Raw genomic sequence first — 22,500 nt, 5'->3', positions numbered from 1 at the left:
TCCAACTGTTTTTTGCTGATATGTGTTTGCAGGATTTGCATTCGACATTCGACTGTTTAAATATATGCTTCTGATAAACTAACAGGTATAGAAAAAGAAAATAACACTTTAGATGCATTATTCGGTCTAAGAATAATAGCACACTTGATTCTCACTGAAACTGTAATAATGATAGACATCGTATATTTACATGCGCTGTATACTTGTTTTTGTTAGATGTGAAACTTTTATGAATCTTTATTTTTGTGTCAATCTATAAAGGCAACTGTAATCCGATAAATATTTCCATTTCAAGACAACAGGAAATACAAAAGACATTCTTATAAGTCAAAAATGTAGGAAGGAAGGATATAAATAGGTTGAATGAAACACGAATTTATCAACTGAACCAAATTCATTGCTTGTTCGTGCTTATTCAAGATAAGATTGAATAAAGGAAATGCAAGGGGCGTTTCTTATTGGGGTTTTATTTATTGAATTCGGTGAAAAGAATTAGGCGTTGTTTTACATCAGTCGGAATGTTGCAGGTATTCAAGAAAATCGGACGTTGAGTTGTGCGTAATAATGTTTCTTCAGGCCCTTCTGAATATCAGACTTTCATAGATTCAAATAAATTATATTTTTATATCCATCTCTTTTGCACATCCAGTCTAATAGTAATAGCATATCAGCAGTTACGATATTTCACACACACACACACACACACACACACACACACACACACACACACACACACACACTGTTATATATATACATACATATATATATATATATATATATATATATATATATATATATATATATATATATATATATATATATACTATAAAAATCTTGATATTGAAAAATTATTCAAATTTTCAAAAACTTTATAAACCTGTTAGGAAAGTATACAAAATGTTAATTATTCAACAAGGAATACAAATAAAACAAGAAAACCTTATTCCATGGAGTTTCGAAAAATGCAATTCTTCTCATCAAAACATATATATATATATATATATATATATATATATATATATATATATATATATATATATATATATATGAAAAGATCTACTAAAATTGAGTATTTCGGCGTCAGAATAATGGGGTTATAGAAAATGCAAATCCCAGGATGATTTCATATTAGTGACGAACCTTTTGGTCTTTAACAATTTCATTAAGGCATATTCATTTTTATAGAAAAATGCGTATATATATTATAAATAACTTTCACGCGTTCATTTTCGTACTGTTTGTCCAATGCATTTACGTATGTCGCTTTTAGTATCGTAGTTAAATTGATATTTTATGTTCTTACTAGCTGGCGTTGTCCGGGAGTCATTTTTGTTATACTTTTTTTCTGTTTAAATCGAATCATTATTTTTTTTGTTTGTCTAACGCTTATATTTATGAAAAACATTAATACAAGCGGCAGAGGTGTAAAATAAGCATAGACAGAGGGGGAAGTGCTGACTACATGACGAATACTGGGAGGGAGAAACTAATTATGTAGTATCAGGTTTTGAGTGTGAGTAATAGCGAGAAAAAAAAATGAATATTAACGAAGCTTGAAATCATCCGATTTCGAACTTCATTAATATTCATTTTTTTTCAATATTTTATTTTATACTATTGTATTTTTTATTTATTTCAATAAATGTTTATAACTTGAAATATCTTAATAGAAATTTTTATTATATACATAAACTTATTCGAGGAAGACAATGGAAATGGTCCTGAATCTCCATGTTATCCCAATGTGCCAAATATCACCATCTTTCACCTCTAAGTGTGCAATAGGGAATAGAACCATCTTAAAACTTCAAATAAGTAGATCCAATTTGAAGGAAATTTAAACTAAATATATAAAATACTTATTCAGTCGGGTATTGCTACTATAGACATATAAAAGACACAAGTTGCTTGTGTTTCTCTGTGAAAATGAATATGCCTCATTGAAATTGGTAGTTAAGGATCAAAAGGTTCGCCATTAATATGAAATCATCCTGGCATTTGTATTCTATCATATAAATGTAAAAATATTCAATATTTTTAGACATTTTTCAAAGATAATACCTTTATTTTCGAAATCTATAAAAATAGGAACAATTTAATATTTATATAGAATTTCAAAATAGTTATACTTTTAAGAAATTAATTAAATTCCTCAAACGTTTAACCATTTTGAAATTCTAATAGAATATTAAATTATTTTCACTTTTATAGATTTCTTGGAAAAATATTGTGTAGTTGCTATCATATAATACTAAACCTGGTGTGTGCATAGATTTCCACAAACATCATATTTTGTACCCGGGCAAAGTCAGATATTCTGCTAGTATCTTCTATAACATGCACATGACATAAAAAACGTCTTTTTTTTGGGGGGGGGGGTCTTTTCTGATTACATTGAACTCCATTGTTGCAGAATGAATTGCTTTTTTCTGTTAGAATTTGAAGAATTGTTAAAACTTTTTTTCGCGGTTTTGAATATTTTTGAATGCACATTTAATTAGAAAAGCGATTACAAACTTTTATTGTCAACTGAGTAATGGTGGTGGCTGCGGCGACGGTGCATTGCACCAAAATTTGCTTGGCACATTATCTGCAGATACGATTAAAGAATGAAGAAACTGGTTTAAATACAGAGATTAAAGAGATGTTTTAGCTCATCTTTTGTTTTAATACTAGCTAAATACCCATTCTATAAACACTGTTACTGCTTTTTAAAAGTGATTAATTTAGTGAACTTTATAAATTTAATTCAACAGAAATTTTGAGATTTATTTCTAAATGATTGTTTGTTGTGTTTTACGATATGTCAGTTATGTTTTCGGAATTTTGTAGATGAACATCGATTATTTGGATTATTGTTTTCATCTTGTTCAACAAGCGCAACAAGCACCACCACCACCACCACCACCACCATCATCATCATCATCATCATCATCATCATCATCATCATCATCACCACTCTCCTCCTCCTCCTCCTCCTCCTCATCATCATAATCATCATCATCATCATTATCATCATCATCATCATCATCATCATAACTCATCATATCTCGATTGTTCCTTCCATTGTTTCGGCTTTTTCTTTCAAAAGGAAATCGCATAAATAATTTCAAGTTTGTTTTCTAACTTTTAAATTTATAAATAATTACTTAGCAAAGAAGAAAACGGTTAAACGGATAAAATATAAAAATAGATGAATTCGAATAACGCTGGATTTGGGAGGGGGCACATATCATCTGACTAAAGAGCATACAAAGCAGAATTTTACATGCAACTAATGTTTAACGAGCTATTCTGATCAAAGAAATAGAGGAAAATCTGACTTTATTTCATATAAAATAAGAACCTAAGTGTCACAGCTACTAAATGAGCTGACAGTAGAGAGAGAATGGGAAATGCTGATTATGTGACACATGCAAGGAAGATGAAATTGGCCACATATTTTTGGAGATGCTGAAAAGGGGATACGCAAATACTAATTAGATATCTCTTTCACTCTCTCTTTCTATCTATTTCTCTCTTTCTATCCCCCTCTTTTTATATTCCTCTCTCTTTCTCTCTCTTATGTGGAACATTTTACCTCACTTTATTTCATGCTGCTAAATTATTTGCTGAAACTAAAATTTTCTTTATGTTCATTTTAGTATTTTAAACGATTGTATTTTTAATTCTGTAAATAATTTATAAGAAAATAATAATGCGTAAGTCACGTAGTTGTGAGAAACAGACACACGAGAACTAGTCTCATGGTTTTATTAATATCGAAATGACATAAAACAAATCTTATAATTTTCACACCTATCTAAATCTATGAGAATGTGTTATTGAGCAATATGGCTGAACATATACATGGACTTTTTTAGGCAACGTTTTAAGAAAACAATCTAAAATGGAAGAAAGCGTAAGCATTCACTTATGAGGAAACGCAACGAGTGTGGAAGTTCTTGATACAATCAAATGGAACTTTCCCAGTTCTTTGGCCAGCCATATTTCTCCATTAATGGCGGGTGAAAGTTTCTGTCACTTGTGAAAACAAAATCTTATTTTCACAGCTAATCAGTAGAAAGAATGAAAACGCGGCCGTTGTGCCCAGATTCTCACTGTAATAACAGAACAAGATACCGATTAACTTTTTGACCATTTAAGTGTTTTTGTGTATGCTGAGTGTTTTGGTGTATGCTGAGTGTTCAAAAAAAAAAAAAAAACGATGATAAAATGAAAGAAACAAACTTTTAAGTGGAATGTTTGACCGTGTGAAAGCGTTTCAAAATTGAAATACTTTTTTGTCATAAAGTTTGAATTTGAAATTTAACAAGTGAAGCATGCATGCGCCCTCATGAGTGCACAGTGAACGAGGCATAGAAAATGACTAAGTTCAGCATTTGCCCCCTACCCTATTTAGCCCCAAAAGTACCCAGGGGATGTCAAGTCCTGGTGAAAATGAACAAACTATGCAGTTTTGGGCTTAACATATGTAAATTTGAGTTCTGCACCATGCAAAACAAAATGACTAAGTCCATTATTTGTCCCTCCCTCCCCTATTTAGCCCCAAAAGACCCCAAGGCCTTAACATATTTAAATTTGAGTTCAGCACCATGCAAAACTGCTAAATAGACATACACAGAAAACTTTGGACCAATATGGTAAAATGGTGCCAAAAATGGAGTGTTTTTACCAGCCCTAACAGAGCCCCTGGGGCACACCCAAGAGTTATCGCGAAATATAGACAAACGAAATTATATAGAAATTAGTTAGTTACAACTTTTCAGAAAGTTTTATAAAAATCCAAGACATCATTTTTTTTTTTTTTTAATGGGCACAAAAGTGTCAATTTTATCCATTTTAACCTAAAAGGCATCCCTGGGAGGGGGGGGGGGCAACCGGAGTTTTCATGGAAAATCCCTTCTGTTATTCTTTTACTCATATTATGCTTAATGTTTGTGCAAAATCTCAAAAAATTCCAGGGTTTAGTTATTGAGAAAAGTGCGGACAGACGAACAGACAAATGGACAAGGGTGAATTCACAGGTCCACTCTCCTTTTGTCAGGGAATCAATAATTCTATATTAAATTAAAAAAAAATTGATTCCGTTATATTTTGCTTAGATCAGTGTCTCCTCTGAGTAATGCTATTTGTTTAGGAGCAAACACTATTATAATTATTATACTCGACTTAGTGGCATAAACTTTGATTCTAAGAATATATATATATATATATATATAGATGTATATATTTACATATACAGTTTTTGGTCCCCTAACAAAACGAGGGTGAACCTGTAAATTCACCCTTGTCCGTTCATCGATTTAGATTTTCCCAAATCTCAATACCTCTTATGTCAAATCTCGAGTCTGTAGACTAAAAAATGAGTAGTTTGCTAGAGAAATGTACACACACAGTCACACACACACAATTTCACTTTTATAGATATATAGATAAAAGCCATTTTCAGTAAGTGGTTATTTATGTAAGCTTGTGTTTGGCAAAAAAAGTTGAGTTACTAGTCACAAAGCTTAGAAATATGTAGGTCAATGCGTTCATAGTGTGATTATGCATGTCTAAGTAATATACATGTGTGAGTATTTGGCAGTGTACTACTGTGCATGTGTGTTGATTTACCTTTTTCTTGTTCATTCTTGTATATTTGTGAGTAACAGTTCGTTTCTGTTCACCTGATTCTTACTAGTGTGTAAAAATGTCTGTACGAGATGAAGAAGGTTTGTATGCGAGTTATTGAAGATTCCTTTATGACTTGCCTCCCCCAGACCAAAGGCATGGGGTGAGTGCTGAGCATACGTTTGGGGTCTTTCCTACAGCTAGCTAGTGATGTCCCTCTCTTTATAACTTTTGAGTGTTTTGTTTAAAGGTTTATATTTATTTATTTATTTATTTTTAAGTTCACGTTGGCTTATAAGTTTGATATAGACTTGTTACTTTGGGTGTTTGAAATGATTTTCTTTAGTTGAAAATACCTTAGTTAACACGTTCCTGTGAAAACTTACTTGCTTTGGGGAGTGATAAAGAAAGCATATCCAAATGAAGTGGAGAAAAGGAATAAATTATTCAAACCATTTGCTTTTTTAACGTTCGTTTGAATCGATTCAGTCGTCACACATCTTCTTTTTCTTTTATTATTATTTTTGAATTTACAACAACATAAAACTTATAAAATACATAATTTATTGATAATGTATCGAATAAATCATTAAAATCGCTGATATACTTGGATTTTTCTCAATTAAAACATATTTAAGTAGAGCAGTCTCCAAGTATCATACATTCAGAGACGGGAAAGAGCTAGCTACACTGTCGAAAAGAAACTATTTAAACAAGTCTGAATAAAGTATTTGCATAAGCACATTTTCTTGAATATGAATCTCATTAGATTCTAAAACCATCCTTTATTTAAAGATGTATGCATTTTTTAGTAAGTAAAAAATCAATAAAAACTTAGCAAGTGTTTCTCTTTTATTATCAAAATATTCAGTATCTTAACTTTTTGTTAGCTGAGTAGGTTGGGTGTTTCACAAGTGGCGCTGAGTGAAAAAGTTTCAGAACGTTTGTACGAAAATGAGTCAAGCAATATTCTTCACCTTATGTTGACGGTCTCCTTTTTAGTCTGATGACCATTTTTTATTTTGTTTTTTATTTTCCTTTTCTTTCAAGTTAATCACTTCGTTGTTGTTTGTGTGTTCGTTAAAAATCTTTTTTTCAGTCTTATGACGGCGAAAAGATAAAATCTTATTTAAACTTAAACGTTCAATGTTTTATGCGTAGCAGAATTTACAATTTAAAGGATATCATTTTTTAAATTAGGGGCTTTTTCTATCATTGGTCAGTTTCAAATAGAATTTTAGTGGTCTGTTACGTGTCCGTTTGAAATAACATTTTTTTTCATTAAATGTCCATTAAATGCTTTACCAAACAAAAATAAACGAAGCAGATTTGAATGATTAAAATTTTCCACATCAAAATCAAAAGGCGTTTCATCAAAAAATGTTTTATAACAAGTGAACGGGTGTTAGGGTGTCATGACTAACAAAAAAGACAAACCAATAAATGAAAAGGCTTTAATCGTATTTTAAGTTTCTACACTTCGATCAAGGAAAGAATCTATCAGGCATAAAAATACCCCAAACTCAAGGGGATGATTCAGCGGGACATCTTTTCAATGTTTGGAAGCATCATAAGGGTCAGATCGACAGAACTGAGGAACATATCAGAAGAATCATTTTCGTACTCCATAGAAGGGCAATAGAGACAATGAGTATTTTGTAGAGACAGCGGCCTAGAAACAAAATGGCCGCTGAGTTCGAGTTTAGTGTAAAAAAAAATGAAACTGAAAGAAATCCTTATTTTAGATATGAAGTATGAAGATAATTGTTTGTAAGGAAAGTTTGTTTTTCTTAAAAAAAAAGTTTTTTCGTATTAGACATGGAAGTCCATCCCTTGAACATTTCAATTGATTGCGAATAATGGTTCAATGCGAATATGGTAAATTACAGATTTCGCACCTCCAGGAATTGCCTATTAACTGACGTGTTGCAATCCATTGAATCATTTCGAAATTGTCAGACAGTTTCATGACAAGTTGGAATATTGTTATTTCTTCACTTTACATGAAATAAATTGCCATAAACATCAGTTACAAGACTTATTGGACACATTCTAAGAACTCAGCGGCCATTTTTTCCTATGCCGTTGTGCTTACACATTACCAAGACAATGTGTCGGATTGCTTTGAAGAGAAACCCATCTGATTTATTGTTTAAAACTGAAATAAATTATTGCTGACACCAGTCCCGTTACTTTTCAGACACACTTTGTATATGTAAGTTTTTTTTTTTTACTAAAGCAACTTTTAATCAGCAATCGTTTACAGCTTGATATCAAAATATGGAGAGGTCACCAGTATCATATACAACAGCATTAATAGATTTTTTTATCATCATCATCATCATCATCATCATCTTAGCGCTTGTTTTATTAGACGGCATGTGTTAAACGGTTTTTAGAAATTGATTTACAAAGTAAGCTATCCTTTCCAGATCTTTATTTTTCGTTCTTTCTTTCAATTTCATTTTTATCTTTCTGCCATGTTTTCTTTGTTTTTTTTTCCCTTGTCAACTGACCATGCCACCTCAACTGTTCAACTAACTCAAACACTCTCAGACATTCTTTCAATGTGACCAAACCAACGAAGTCTCTTGCTTCGTTTACATCATCATCATCATCATCATCATCATCATCATCATCATCATCATCATCATCACACTGCATGCACACATCTGATAAACTCTTCCATTGGTTAACAGTTAAAAATATTTTTTTTAAAATTATTATTATTGATTGTCATTTAATTTTTCCTGTACTATTTATGCTTTATTATTATTTTGTGTGTGTGTGTGTGTGTGTGTGTGTGTGTGTGTGTGTGTGTGTGTGTGTGTGTGTGTGTGTGTGTGTGTGTGTGTGTGTGTTACCTTTTTTGGAAACATCTCTATATTTTTTTCAATGCCCTCCTCCAAAAATATCCAGCCAGCGATACAATATCTACACATAGATAAAATTCTATTAAATATTTCATCGAATAGTTTCCCAAAATGTTGTTTCCATTCCTTTTTTTACTATTAGTTTTCATTTCTAATTTTCAATTTGTAATACAGTCATCAATATATCGATTCATTTTTATTTCTAATTTTCAATTGATAATCAGGCCATCAATAAATCGATTTGTCATTATTTCTAATTTTTAATTGATAATTGATTGTGGACCAAATGAAAGAAACCACAAGTAGTGTAAAGTGTATAAAATATAATATGTATTTATCATAAAGATAAATGTCTCCGTTTAGTCTCTGAAACCAGAGGTATTCATAGGACTGGTTGATTCCACTTAGTTCTCAAATAGGGGTGATTTGTACCCCATAACAATAATAAAATCATCAATATATCGATTTTTATTTATTTCTAATTTTTAATTGATAATCAGGTCATCAATAAATCGATTCGTTATTATTTATAATTTTTAATTGATAATCAGGTCATTAATTTATCGATTTATGTTTATTTTTAATTTTCAGATGAATTCTTTGACTCAGGTCAGGAAGAAGGTGTAAGTTTGCGCAGCGTCAAAAAGTATGGATGCAATCAACGCCCACTGACATGTCCTCCACAAATGCACCGCAGCACAAGTAGTAACCTCAGCTCTGGTAGTTTTAACCATCATAGCCTCCCCAGGCGCCAAGGGGCTACATCTCCCTCAGATCAGTGCAGCCTATGTGGCTTTAGCATCCAAGTGGATAGAGTTTCCATCAAAGGAGTGGTTTACCACAAGGCATGCTTCAAGTGTACCAGGTAAGTTTTTTTTTTTTTGGAGGTGAGGGGGGGGGGTCGTTTTCGTTCATTCTGGTTTTTAGATTGTTTAGCACAGAAAATTTTTTAAAGAAACGAAAAAGTTTGTCACTTAATAAAGCATGGATCCATTTCACTCAAAGTAATTTAGGTGACATAAATAGGAATCAAATATTAATGTTATCGTGTTAAAAGTAAATATCACAAATTGCCTTGTATAAAAGATGGAATATTTTGAAAGTAATTTCCATCGAATAATTGCAAGGAGATAAAAACAACATTAGACTAATAACAATTAGCTGTTTATAACAACATGTTTATAACAACATGTTTATAACAACATGTTTATAACAACATGTTTATAACAACATGTTTATAACAACATGTTTAAACATTCGCAGCTCATTTGTTACACGTGCACTATTTGTATCTGTTTGCTTCACTCACCAATAATTATTTACTAGTGTGGCCCGTGGAAATTCCACAGAATGAGAAATATATTTAATAAGCAAATATGTTTTAATAAAACTGATATTTTTGGGGGTAGTGCAAAAAGTTAGTTTTTTAAACAGAAAAACGCAGCAAATATGAGTTGATTAAGATTTCTATGAAAAAATGTCCATTGTATTTTAAATATAAAACTGACCCAAATGAGATAAATTAATAAGTACTAATACATACTCAGAAAAGTAATATTGTGCTACATAGTCCAATACAAATAATAAAATCATATTGTAAGAGATAATCTTTAATTTATTCCTTCTGTCTAGCAACACTTGCAAGAAAATGTTTTCCTTTTTTTGCCCTGTTTCTTTTGAATGATCCTTTTTATGTAACGTTTTGCTGACTTCATTGAAAAACTGCTGCTTTTCAAACTGTTTATGACTTTCTTGGTTTACACTATTGCAACAATGATCATATAGTTGTATAATAATATTTGAAAACGAGGCTACATCAAAGGGAGGTTATTCTTATGTTCTTGCCCATGACTGCAAGATTGCCCTTTTAAAATCAAATTTTATGAATTTGGCCTTCTTTTTTGAAACAGCTTGGCCTTCAAAATTGTATTTAACCTTTTTAAAAGTGTAACGTACGGACTCAATAAGGAAGGAACTGGTAGAATATTACCTAGATGGTAAAAGGAAAATCAAAACCATTTATAAAATTTCCGTTGCACAGTAAACACATGAGTGCAACGAAGCAAATGAATTGGCCGCAACCATTTTCACTAAAAAAAATGCACAGAGTTTATTTTTAGTCGATGCAAAGCATTCGATATTACTTGCTTTACGTCGGCAAGTTATAAATATTCTCCTTCCCAAAGATTTAGTAATAAAGCATTCGAGTAAAGGCGATTTGATAATGGAATAATGATAATGATAATGATAATGATAATGATAATGATAATGGAATAATGATAATGATAATGATAATGATAATGATAATGATAATGGAATAATGATAATGATAATGATAATGATAATGATAATGATAATGGAATAATGATAATGATAATGATAATGATAATGATAATGATAATGGAATAATGATAATGATAATGATAATGATAATGGAATAATGATAATGATAATGATAATGATAATGGAATAATGATAATGATAATGATAATGATAATGATAATGATAATGGAATAATGATAATGATAATGATAATGATAATGGAATAATGATAATGATAATGATAATGATAATGATAATGATAATGATAATGGAATAATGATAATGATAATGATAATGATAATGATAATGATAATGGAATAATGATAATGATAATGATAATGGAATAATGATAATGGAATAATTATAATGATAATGATAATGATAATGATAATGGAATAATGATAATGATAATGATAATGATAATGGAATAATGATAATGATAATGGAATAATGATAATGATAATGATAATGATAATGGAATAATGATAATGATAATGATAATGATAATTATAATGGAATAATGATAATGATAATGATAATGATAATGATAATGGAATAATGATAATGGAATAATGATAATGATAATGATAATGATAATGATAATGGGATAATGATAATGGAATAATGATAATGATAATGATAATGATAATGATAATGGAATAATGATAATGATAATGATAATGATAATGATAATGGAATAATGATAATGATAATGATAATGATAATGGAATAATGATAATGATAATGATAATGGGATAATGATAATGGAAACGATAAACAAAATAGCTTGACTCTCCTCAAAAAAGCAAATTTCTTTTAGATGTGGGCATTTCAGAACAGGAAACGAGAGATGAATGGTACAGACTGTTTTAAAATTCTTTTTTACATTTTAAAAAAGGCACAAATATATTTTAGTTAATCAGAAACTAGGAAGACGTGTGCAGAATAGGAGACTTGACTGGTTTGGTCACATTTAAAGAATGGATGAACAAAACGATGATTAGTAGGTGTGAAGTGGCAGAAGAAAGCCAACGAAAATATCGGATATAATGATAAGGAAGAATATTAAAGAGCAATTAGAGATAGACTAATTTGGAAGTCAATTTCTAATTTCTAAAATCTGTCCAACACATGCCATCATGTAAATCAATTGTTAAACTGATGATGATAATGATGATGATGATGTAGTAGTAGTAGTAATAGTTTACACGTTTCCACTTCGTTATTAATGTTCACATTTTATATTTTCTGAGTAAAATTTTGTTCCTATTTTTCTTTTTTATCCTCTTTCCTTCTTCCATTTAGTTTTTACTCCAGTTGTTTTTTCCTTCGTTTATTCCTTTTCTCTCTCTCTCTCTCTCTCTCTCTCTCTCTCTCTCTCTCTCTCTTTCTCTCTCTCTCTCTCTCTCTCTCATCCCCTTTTATTTTCTCGCCTTCTTCTTCTTGTATTTCTCCTATTTTTAACCAGAGCCCAAGACAATCAATTATATGAGTCTTTGTAATAATCCGTTTGTCTTAATCCTTTTCTCAGAATCCTTTGTACAAGCATCCTCATCATTATGGATTACATTTTGGTTCATTTTGTACCTTAATCTCCAATTATCTTATGATTCGTTCAGATCTTTTGTAGAATCTCAAGCCATTCTTTTGAAACGAATGCATTCCATAACGAAAGGCAAACTCATACATGATTAACCTGACATGAACTACAATATGTTTTTCGATCACAAACATATTAAGTAAACAAATTCACACATACAAACATATTAAGTAAACAAATTCACACATACAAACATATTAAGTGAACAAATTCACACATACAAACATATTAAGTGAACAAATTCACACATACAAACATATTAAGTAAACAAATTCACACATACAAACATATTAAGTAAACAAATTCACACATACAAACATATTAAGTGAACAAATTCACACATAGAAACATATTAAGTAAACAAATCCACACATACAAACATATTAAGTAAACAAATTCACACATACAAACATATTAAGTAAACAAATTCACACATACAAACATATTAAGTGAACAAATTCACACATACAAACATATTAAGTAAACAAATTCACACATACAAACATATTAAGTAAACAAATTCACACATACAAACATATTAAGTAAACAAATTCACACATACAAACATATTAAGTAAACAAATTCACACATACAAACATATTAAGTAAACAAATTCACACATACAAACATATTAAGTGAACAAATTCACACATACAAACATATTAAGTGAACAAATTCACACATACAAACATATTAAGTAAACAAATTCACACATACAAACATATTAAGTAAACAAATTCCCACATACAAACATATTAAGTAAACAAATTCACACATACAAACATATTAAGTGAACAAATTCACACATACAAACGTATATTTATAGAAAAACTAGATGTGCTCATGACCCGTTGAGTTACAACCGGTACCACTATCTGTTCCATATTGATTTTGTTCCAAAATTCATAAATTCTGATATATTCTTCTTGCATAATTAAAAATAATAAGTCTCTTTACTTCTATGCTATCCTTTAAAAAAAAACATTATTTTGCTATTTAATTTACATACGTGTTTGTGGTGTATTCGAACATACTATATAAATTAGATGGAAATAATGAATTCTTTTTTCTCTAAATGTTCACAGAGGTATTAGTGGTTAAATCAACACAGAGTGAGAGAAGACAAGAGAAATATATAGACAACTAAATGAGAGATGGGTGATTTGTTCAATTAATTGCAATTTATGGTTAATTAGAAGTTTTTTTGTTTTTATTTTCAAGCATAACTCAATCCCAGAACTAAACAATATTTTGTGTCATTAAAGTATATAGGAAAAAGCCTTAGAGAAACAAACGTTGATAAACTCAATTTTGGTAATATAATTGATAAATGAAAAAGTTGATAAACTCAATTTTGGTAATATAATTGATAAATGAAAAAGTTGATAAACTCAATTTTGGTAATATAATTGATAAATGAAAAAGTTGATAAACCGCAAAATATAAAAACACCTAAATTAAATTGAAGACAATAATAGACTAATATTTCGTTGCAAGTTGGTAGCCCAATCTCATCTGCTAGCAGAGGCGGCCAACTGAAGACTTGGATTGGAACGATGAAGGATGATTCGTAGGTGTGAAGTGGCAGAAGAAAGCCAACGAAAACATTGGATACAAGGAACTGATGTCTGGCTCCCATTTTTTTAGTGTTTGACACTTGAACTGGCTGAAGTATGTTGAGGAATCTGTTGCTGATAAACATGGGTGAATTGCCTTGACGCAGGATGTCATGAACTCATTTAGAGCTAGCTCAATCGTCGGATGAATGTCGGTTACAGTTATAAAGTAAAGATTCAATATTCTGGTTTCCTATTATTTGGATCACTTGGTTGTCCTTTTCATAACATTTTGCACTAATGTAATCTCCTATCTGCTTTTGATGCATCTTTCCAAATTTCGAAACCTGTACGAAATTTTGAATGGAACTTTTTATTTAACCCACTGAGGTAGATTATTCTCATTCTGCTAGCCATGTTAGTGTTTATGATATTCTTAGTTATAGTAAGTAAGTAGCCTTAATTAATCTGTTTGAAAAAACAACTAAACATAGTTTAAACATCTTTCCCAGTTCCAGACTCCAGCTATGATATGAGATGATATAAAGAAGATCACATTGAAAACCGATGAAGAACACGATTACAAAAGAGATGGGATATCTAGATAAGAGTTGATGCTATTATACCATTCATGACAGTTTAAAAAATCCGCCTTAAGAAAATCATGATAAACAGTGGGATTTTCTTCTTAAACATGTAGTGAAGCTCTCTGAAATATGCACATAAATCAAATAGTAGGGGTTGAACCTTAAACTACCAGAACATTCTCATTTAAACCTGACCATTGACCAATGCTAATAACAGTTAAGCCATGAGTTCATGTGGATAATCCTTGTCTGAATTTTGGGAGCCTTGAACATAATTTTGCCTTAAACTTAGTTTTATCTTAAACTCAATTTTGTCTTAAACTCAATTTTGTCTTAAACTTAATTGTGTTATTACTATAGAATAACTTATCTTTTTTTATATATACCAATATTCGTTTTTTCTTTTGAACTTAGTTTGAATCCCATTCTTTCCATGAAATCAAGATCCAGTTTTATGATCCACTTGCGTTAATTACGGATCACAAAAGTGACTCCCTCAGAACTAGAGTTATTATTTTAGTTGCTCTGACATTTCCAGAAGCACTGATGATAAAATAGCACTGGTATTTACTGTGGACTCTCCCACTCATTATTTTCTTCTGTTACAGTCTCAACCCCACCTCCATCACCCATCCGTGTGGCCTCCGATATAGTTTTGCTCTTTCTCATCCGATTTCGATTTTACTCCCAAACTCCGGCATTCTCGCTTTGTCATTTACTCATTATCAAATTCACATTTATTCTACAACGCAACCATCCTATGTTTGGACTTATGTACCTCACGCAGAATAACCTTATTCACAAAACTTTTTCACTCATTTCTGACACTGTTTTTTCTTTCTATTGTTCGCCTAAAAGCGGCTCAAAGGTTGGCTTTTAGTCCAGCTCATGTTGAGGATCATCAGAATTTTACTTAAACACCATAATTAATATCTTAAACCCAGTATACCAAAGCATTTTTTATTTTATGGAATAGCTTTGGAGCCTGTCAATTGTTGTTCATCATAATAATAAAATTAATAGAAAACAGCATCATCTTATAATTTTGTGGGGTTAAAAATAATAGCATATTATTATTTAGTAATAATAAATGCAATAATCGGTTATTAGTTGTGTTTGCTGCTATTAACAAAAATGTCTTTCTTTAAAAAGTATTCTGAACAGAATAATATTAAATGCTGAGAAATTAATTTGAAATAAATTTTATTCTTTTTAACAACACAAACCAACGTTAAACAAAAAGAAACAGCTATTCAGAATGAAATAATAACGGAAGTTATTGATGCGAAGCTCCAGAAATATACTGGTTTCACTTTCTTATAGAAAAAAGAATAGAATGACGGCATTTAACTATTTTAGAAAAACTTAAAAAATCACAGCATATTCAAAAGTCAAATCGATATACTAAGTGAACGTACGTGCATCCGGTCGCTAGAATAATTACATATGCAACTTTACCTTTTTATGAGCAAAGCAAGGGGAGACTTAATTTCAGTAATATCTGATTATAATAAAAAACGAGAAGAAACAAATTTCTTTCACTTTTAATAAACATAAAAATATTCCATTGTTATTAAAACAGAATGAAATGAGAGAAAATATTATTTATTAATTTATTTTATTGCGGACTATTATCTTCGTCTTTCTTAGATGTTGTTTCACAATGTTTCGGCCAACTATTCCTCGGACATTCGTCAAGTGGTAACCACGACAGGATAGCAACTCCAAATCTCCTAACTACATTCTTTGGGGCCCAATGTGTAATGGATAGAGACGTTGAATCTCTACAGTTCCAGGTGAGAATTGTCTGAAGATAGCCAGAGGCTTACTTGGCCAAAAATATGGTGAGACGACAACAACTATGGAAGGCAGTAATTACTGAGAATGCAGTTAGGAGATTCAGAGTTCTTATCCCGTCGCGGTTACCACCTGATAAAGGCCAAAGGAATAGTTGGTCGAAATGTTGTGAAACAACAAAAATGATGAGGATAATAGTCTGCAGTAAATAAAATTAATAAATAAAATTAATAAATAAAATTAATAAATAAATTAATAAATAAAATTAATAAATAAATAATTAAATAAATTAATAAATAAAATTAATAAATAAATTAATAAATAAATTAATAAATAAAATTAATAAATAAAATTAATAAATAAAATTAATAAATAAATTAATAAATAAAATTAATAAATAAAATTAATAAATAAAATTAATAAATAAAATTAATAAATAAAATTAATAAATAAAATTAATAAATAAATAATTAAATAAATTAATAAATAAAATTAATAAATAAATTAATAAATAAAATTAATAAATAAAATTAATAAATAAAATTAATAAATAAATTAATAAATAAAATTAATAAATAAAATTAATAAATAAAATTAATAAATAAATTAATAAATAAAATTAATAAATAAAATTAATAAATAAAAGTAATAAATAAGATTAATAAATAAAATTAATAAATAAAATTAATAAATAAAATTAATAAATAAATTAATAAATAAAATTAATAAATAAAATTAATAAATAAATTAATAAATAAAAGTAATAAATAAATTAATAAATAAAATTAATAAATGAATTAATAAATAATATTAATAAATAAAATTAATAAATAAATTAATAAATAAATTAATAAATAAAAGTAATATATAAGATTAATAAATAAAATTAATAAATAAAATTAATAAATAAATTAATAAATAAATTAATAAATAAAATTAATAAATAAAATTAATAAATAAAATTAATAAATAAATTAATAAATAAAATTAATAAATAAAATTAATAAATAAATTAATAAATAAAAGTAATAAATAAGATTAATAAATAAAATTAATAAATAAAATTAATAAATAAATTAATAAATAAATTAATAAATAAAATTAATAAATAAATTAATAAATAAAATTAATAAATAAAATTTATAAATAAATTATTAAATAAATTAATAAATAAAATTAATAAATAAATTAATAAATAATATTAATAAATAAATGTATAAATAAAATAAATAAATAAAATAATAAATAAAATTAATAAATAAATTAATAAATAAAATTAATAAATAAATTAATAAATAAAATTAATAAACAAAATTAATAAAATTGATAAATAAAATTAATAGATAAATTAATAAATAAATTAATTAATAAAATTAATAAATAAATTAATAAATAAAATTAATAAAAAAAAATTAATAAATAATACTCATCTCAGTAATAAATTCCAATTAAATAATATAGAAATAGTTTTCATTTTTTTTATTGATTAGGTTTGTCTTTATCAATTAATTCTGTCTTTCATTTTTCTATTGAGAAAGAGGGAAGATTTTTGTATTTTTCTTATCGATTAGTTTCGTTTCAATGATTCCAAGTAATGAATATGAATTCTTAAGGGCATTCTCATGTTTTAAATGTAATTATTGGACAATCAGAACGATTAAAAGCAAAAAATGTCAGTCTATTTCATTTCGACGCTGTGAAACATTTACCTTAACGAGGGTGTAGCATGAATGATGCAATGGATATTTTTATGGACAATGTTCCAAGTTCAAGATATGAACGGATGTTTCCTCTCATCTATGCATATAAAGCATTTTTGTTCAATAAACCGTATACTGTGAATTGTTTGATAAATGTTTACTATAGAGTCCCAGACTCCATATTACCAAAAACTAAAAATTCAACATTTTAGTTTTGAATAGTATATGGAGTTTAGAACCTTAGACATTTACCAATTGTTTAGAATTAGTACTATGTTTTACAGGGTGGGACGATAAAAATGATGAAAACAAAGTTTCCAGCCACGGATATCGTCTTTGGTGTGGTTTCAAGTGAGGGCCACATCATGCCACCTCACATCTTCGACATTGGCTTGAAAGTCAACACCAAAGTGTATCTGGATATGCTGAAGAGTGTGGTGGTCCCCGGGTACAATCATATGGCTGCTGTGAGACCTTGAGCGTGGCAGCAGGACTTGGTGCCACCCACAAGTTCATAGAGACCCAGGCTTGACTTCAGAAAGAGTGCTACACCTTTGTATCCTATTCTCACTGGTCCCCACCTCCTCCCCGACCTGAACGCGCTGGACTACTTCATTTGTTCATACTTTGAGAACATGACCAACATATCCTCTCACAACACCAAAGCCAGCCTGATCGCCACCATCTACTGAGTATTCGCCGAGCTCCCACAGGCACTTGTGGAAAAAGCATGAACTGAAACCTTTATTTAATCCATAAGGGTAGAATGTTTCCGTTCTGTTAGTTATGACTGGATAAAAGTGTCAAGTAATTTTTTTATTTCATTCTTTTGTGGCGGAACTAATCCATGTTACCTAGTAATAGACTATTCCAATCTCACTTTTTATTTTAATAATGTTGGGAAAGATATGAAACCATGATGCCCTCACCACCGCCACTATGAGTAAAATAGCAACTTGTATTCAATTAATTGTCTGAAATGGATCGCTTGCATAACGTATTGTATTTAGGGATTAAATATTCGTAAAGCATAGGTTTTCCAAAAAACGGACACACCAAACGTAAAGAACTGCCTCTGTCTGAATCATGATCTTCAAAGGTTTTGATCTAAAAACTGACCAGTTATGATTCCCAGCCATTTCGTTTCTTCGAAATTATCATTTTTTTCAACCACTTCAGTCGACAATGATGTAACATTACAACCACGCCTCTGATAAGGAGGCACTAAAGTTAACTGAGTTAAGTGCTCTCCTCCATAGAAAACAGTGACCTTTCTAAAGAGACAGAAGCTCACAACGTTAGAATAGGACAAAGAAGTTGGCTATGTTTGGCTGCCGTTGTTGTCGTCATAGCAACAGTCTCACATCTTGACTTGAAGACCTTTTTGGAAAAAAAAAAAATTATTTATTTTTTATTGTTTACATCTGAATTTTTTTTTAATTGTTTGAAAGAAGAGTCAATGATGACACTTGGGGTCAACAAGTTAAGAGGCGCAATTGCTCTATCGATGTTGCTTTCACACACACACACACACACACACACACACACACACACACACACAATTAAACGATTAGAGAAATACCCGTCCCATGGCGGATAAAATTAATACCATCAATCCTTATTCTAATTTTAATCAAAATTCATCATATGATTTTGATTTTCTGGAATGCTTTGAAATTAAGTTTTAAACTTAAGAGGTCTTAAGTAGGAATTGAAACCCAAGAAATCTATCTTGATTGGTGCTAATAACTAAAGATGAAATTCAATGCAAATTAGATATATTTGAATTTTCACATATTTTGTTCTATTTACCTTGTGATATATCCCTAGTTGTTAACGTTTCATAAAAAATCGTAATCTTCATAACGGGCATAGAAGATGTGTTCCAACATTTGCATACACTAAAATATGATATTTTAGTGTATTTTACGACCGGGCGACGTCGGAAGGCCTGCTAGTAAACACACACACACACACACATATCTATCTATCTATCTATCTGTGTGTGTGTGTGTGTGTGTGTGTGTGTGTGTGTGTGTGTGTGTGTGTGTGTGTGTGTGTGTGTGTGTGTGTGTGTGTGTGTGTGTGTTTATATGACTCCTTCTGTTTTGGGGTTGGCTCATTGTGTTAAAGTGTTCATACAGATATAATACTTGAAACTCAAGTCGGCGTTGATGACTCTCAGAAATCCTATATTTCAATCCGTGCATTAATTTATATTTCAAATCCACAAGCATTGAAAATCTATCCATTCCCCCCTTTTTATTGACATTGACATTAAAAATAGATTCCATGCCAGCCAACATCTAGGTGAGTCTATTTACAGTGCCGACTGCCCTTTCACATCTAACTCACAATTCTTACGTTGTTAGCAAAGAGCACTTAAACCCATCAACTTGGTCATCTCATATTCCACCTTAAACGAACAGCACGTACTCATATCGCGACGACGGCGGTGGCGGCAACGGTTGGTTGTTTATGCTTTCAAACTTTCAAGCCCTTATGCCATCTGCACAGATATACAAACATCGAAATGTAAAAAGGAAAAAAGGAAAAACAAGACGGTGTTGAAAATTACTGCGACCGCCGCCTATTAACAATGAATCAGTAGGAGAGAGACACTTATGACGTACGATGAAATATTGCAGCAAAAAATGGCCCAGAAATATTCCGTGAATTGTCCAGAAAGTGAACTTTATGAACAGGTCCTTTGTTGTTATGCTGTTTCTAAGTCTCGGTAAGTAGTTGTTTCAAATTTCAAACTGTTCAAAACTTGCGATACATTTCACACACGTGTTGACAAAGAACGACTTGTTTTTTGTTTTTTCTTAGAAAAAAAGGATGGATTTTAAGTACGGTTTGCCAAAATAGGCAGCATTTCAAATATGCTACAACTTATTCGCTAGAACACACAGGATTGCCGGATATTTGGATTTTTTAAGCATTGCTTAAAAAATCCAAATATCCGGAAGACTTTGCTGAATAATAAATAATCAACAAAAAAAAAAAAAAAAAAGAAATGGGAATATGCACGGGCGTCTATGTGCGTATATATGTGCGTGTGTGCGCGCTTGCGCGTGCGCGTGTGTATGTGTGGAAGTTAAAAGAAGAGAATAAATTCAATTCTTTAAGGGGAGATAATTATCCGGATAATACAAAGCTCAACAAAATTGTATTAAAGCTTTTCTAAATGGAAGTAAACCAGAAATGAAAATGAAGATATAAAATTATATATATATATATATATATATATATATATATATATATATATATATATATATATATATATATATATATATATATATATATATATATAAGTTTATTCATTTATTCAACAAGGGTACACATTTATTTAGGAGTATTGGGTAAGTGGGAACTCTTTATGCCGAAATCAAAGCCGAATGCTTCTCATCAGAAGAGTGGTGAAGGTGCGAGGTAACATGATAGGAATGTGACGTCTAGCGATATTTTCATTGGGAGCGAAATAGATTGTTAAGGCTGTTTGGGGGAGATAAATAGTGGTTCCTGTGATATAGGAGAAGTGTAGTTTTTATTATGTAATGGATGTATGTGTATATAGCATATTTGTCATAGTAGGTTTCATGTATGTTGACAGGAAATCTCCGGGGGGGATATGGAGTAGGTTGGTTGAAAGAACTGAAGAATATTTTAACATGTATTTATGCATGGCTAAAGTATTTAAGAAATAAAGATTGATTTAACTTTCGTATAATAATTGACATAAATATAAATTGTAATCTTTTTTTGTTGACACAAATTCACATTTGTTTCTATGTTTAAATCTCTACCGTACAAAAATGTTTCAATTCAGATTTCGTTTATCTATCATAATATTAATTACAATAGTTATAATAATAATTAGATAGTTATAATAATAATAATATTAATTACAGTAGTTATAATAATTATATACTTATACTAATTATATTAATCTATTATTAATGTGTGTATTATTTCGGACTACTGTTCTCATTTCTCACAACGTTTTGATTGATGTAACCGAACATTCTTATGTCAAAATTGGAATTAGTACAGAATTTTTAACCGGAACGGTTTATTTAATCTATGTTACATTACCGATACAAATGTTAAGCAATTCATGATTGTGTTCTTAGTGTTAAGCAATTCATGATTGTGTTCTTAGTGTTAAGCAATTCATGATTGTGTTCTTAGTGTTAAGCAATTCATGATTGTGTTCTTAGTGTTAAGCAATTCATGATTGTGTTCTTAGTGTTAAGCAATTCATGATTGTGTTCTTAGTGTTAAGCAATTCATGATCGTGTTCTTAGTGTTAAGCAATTCATGATTGTGTTCTTAGTGTTAAGCAATTCATGATCGTGTTCTTAGTGTTAAGCAATTCATGATCGTGTTCTTAGTGTTAAGCAATTCATGATCGTGCTCTTAGTGTTAAGCAATTCATGATTGTGT

At 29.8% G+C, this 22,500-nt stretch overlaps 1 protein-coding gene across 11 annotated transcripts in view; it reads left to right on the top strand.

The window, feature by feature from the left end:
• The window catches only part of LOC145261125 (rap1 GTPase-activating protein 1-like), a 1,259,270-nt gene that overhangs the window by 529,064 nt on the left and 707,706 nt on the right, over positions 1 to 22,500 (top strand). For 9 of the 11 annotated variants that reach the window (XM_080119382.1, XM_080119381.1, XM_080119380.1 and 6 more), the window contains one exon: positions 9,081 to 9,354. In XM_080119382.1, coding sequence (XP_079975508.1) covers positions 9,081 to 9,354 — 274 coding nt within the window. Of the gene's footprint in view, positions 1 to 9,080; positions 9,355 to 20,198; positions 20,789 to 22,500 lie in introns of those variants that run through there. The other 2 variants (XM_080119388.1, XM_080119386.1) reach the window with 2 other exon arrangements.

This window comes from Euprymna scolopes, chromosome 37 (genome assembly GCF_053919585.1).
Source record: "Euprymna scolopes isolate OS-2025 chromosome 37, ASM5391958v1, whole genome shotgun sequence".
Lineage (NCBI taxonomy): Eukaryota > Metazoa > Mollusca > Cephalopoda > Sepiida > Sepiolidae > Euprymna > Euprymna scolopes.
Note: the sequence above shows the minus strand (reverse complement) of the source record. Positions and strands in the feature narration are given on the sequence as shown.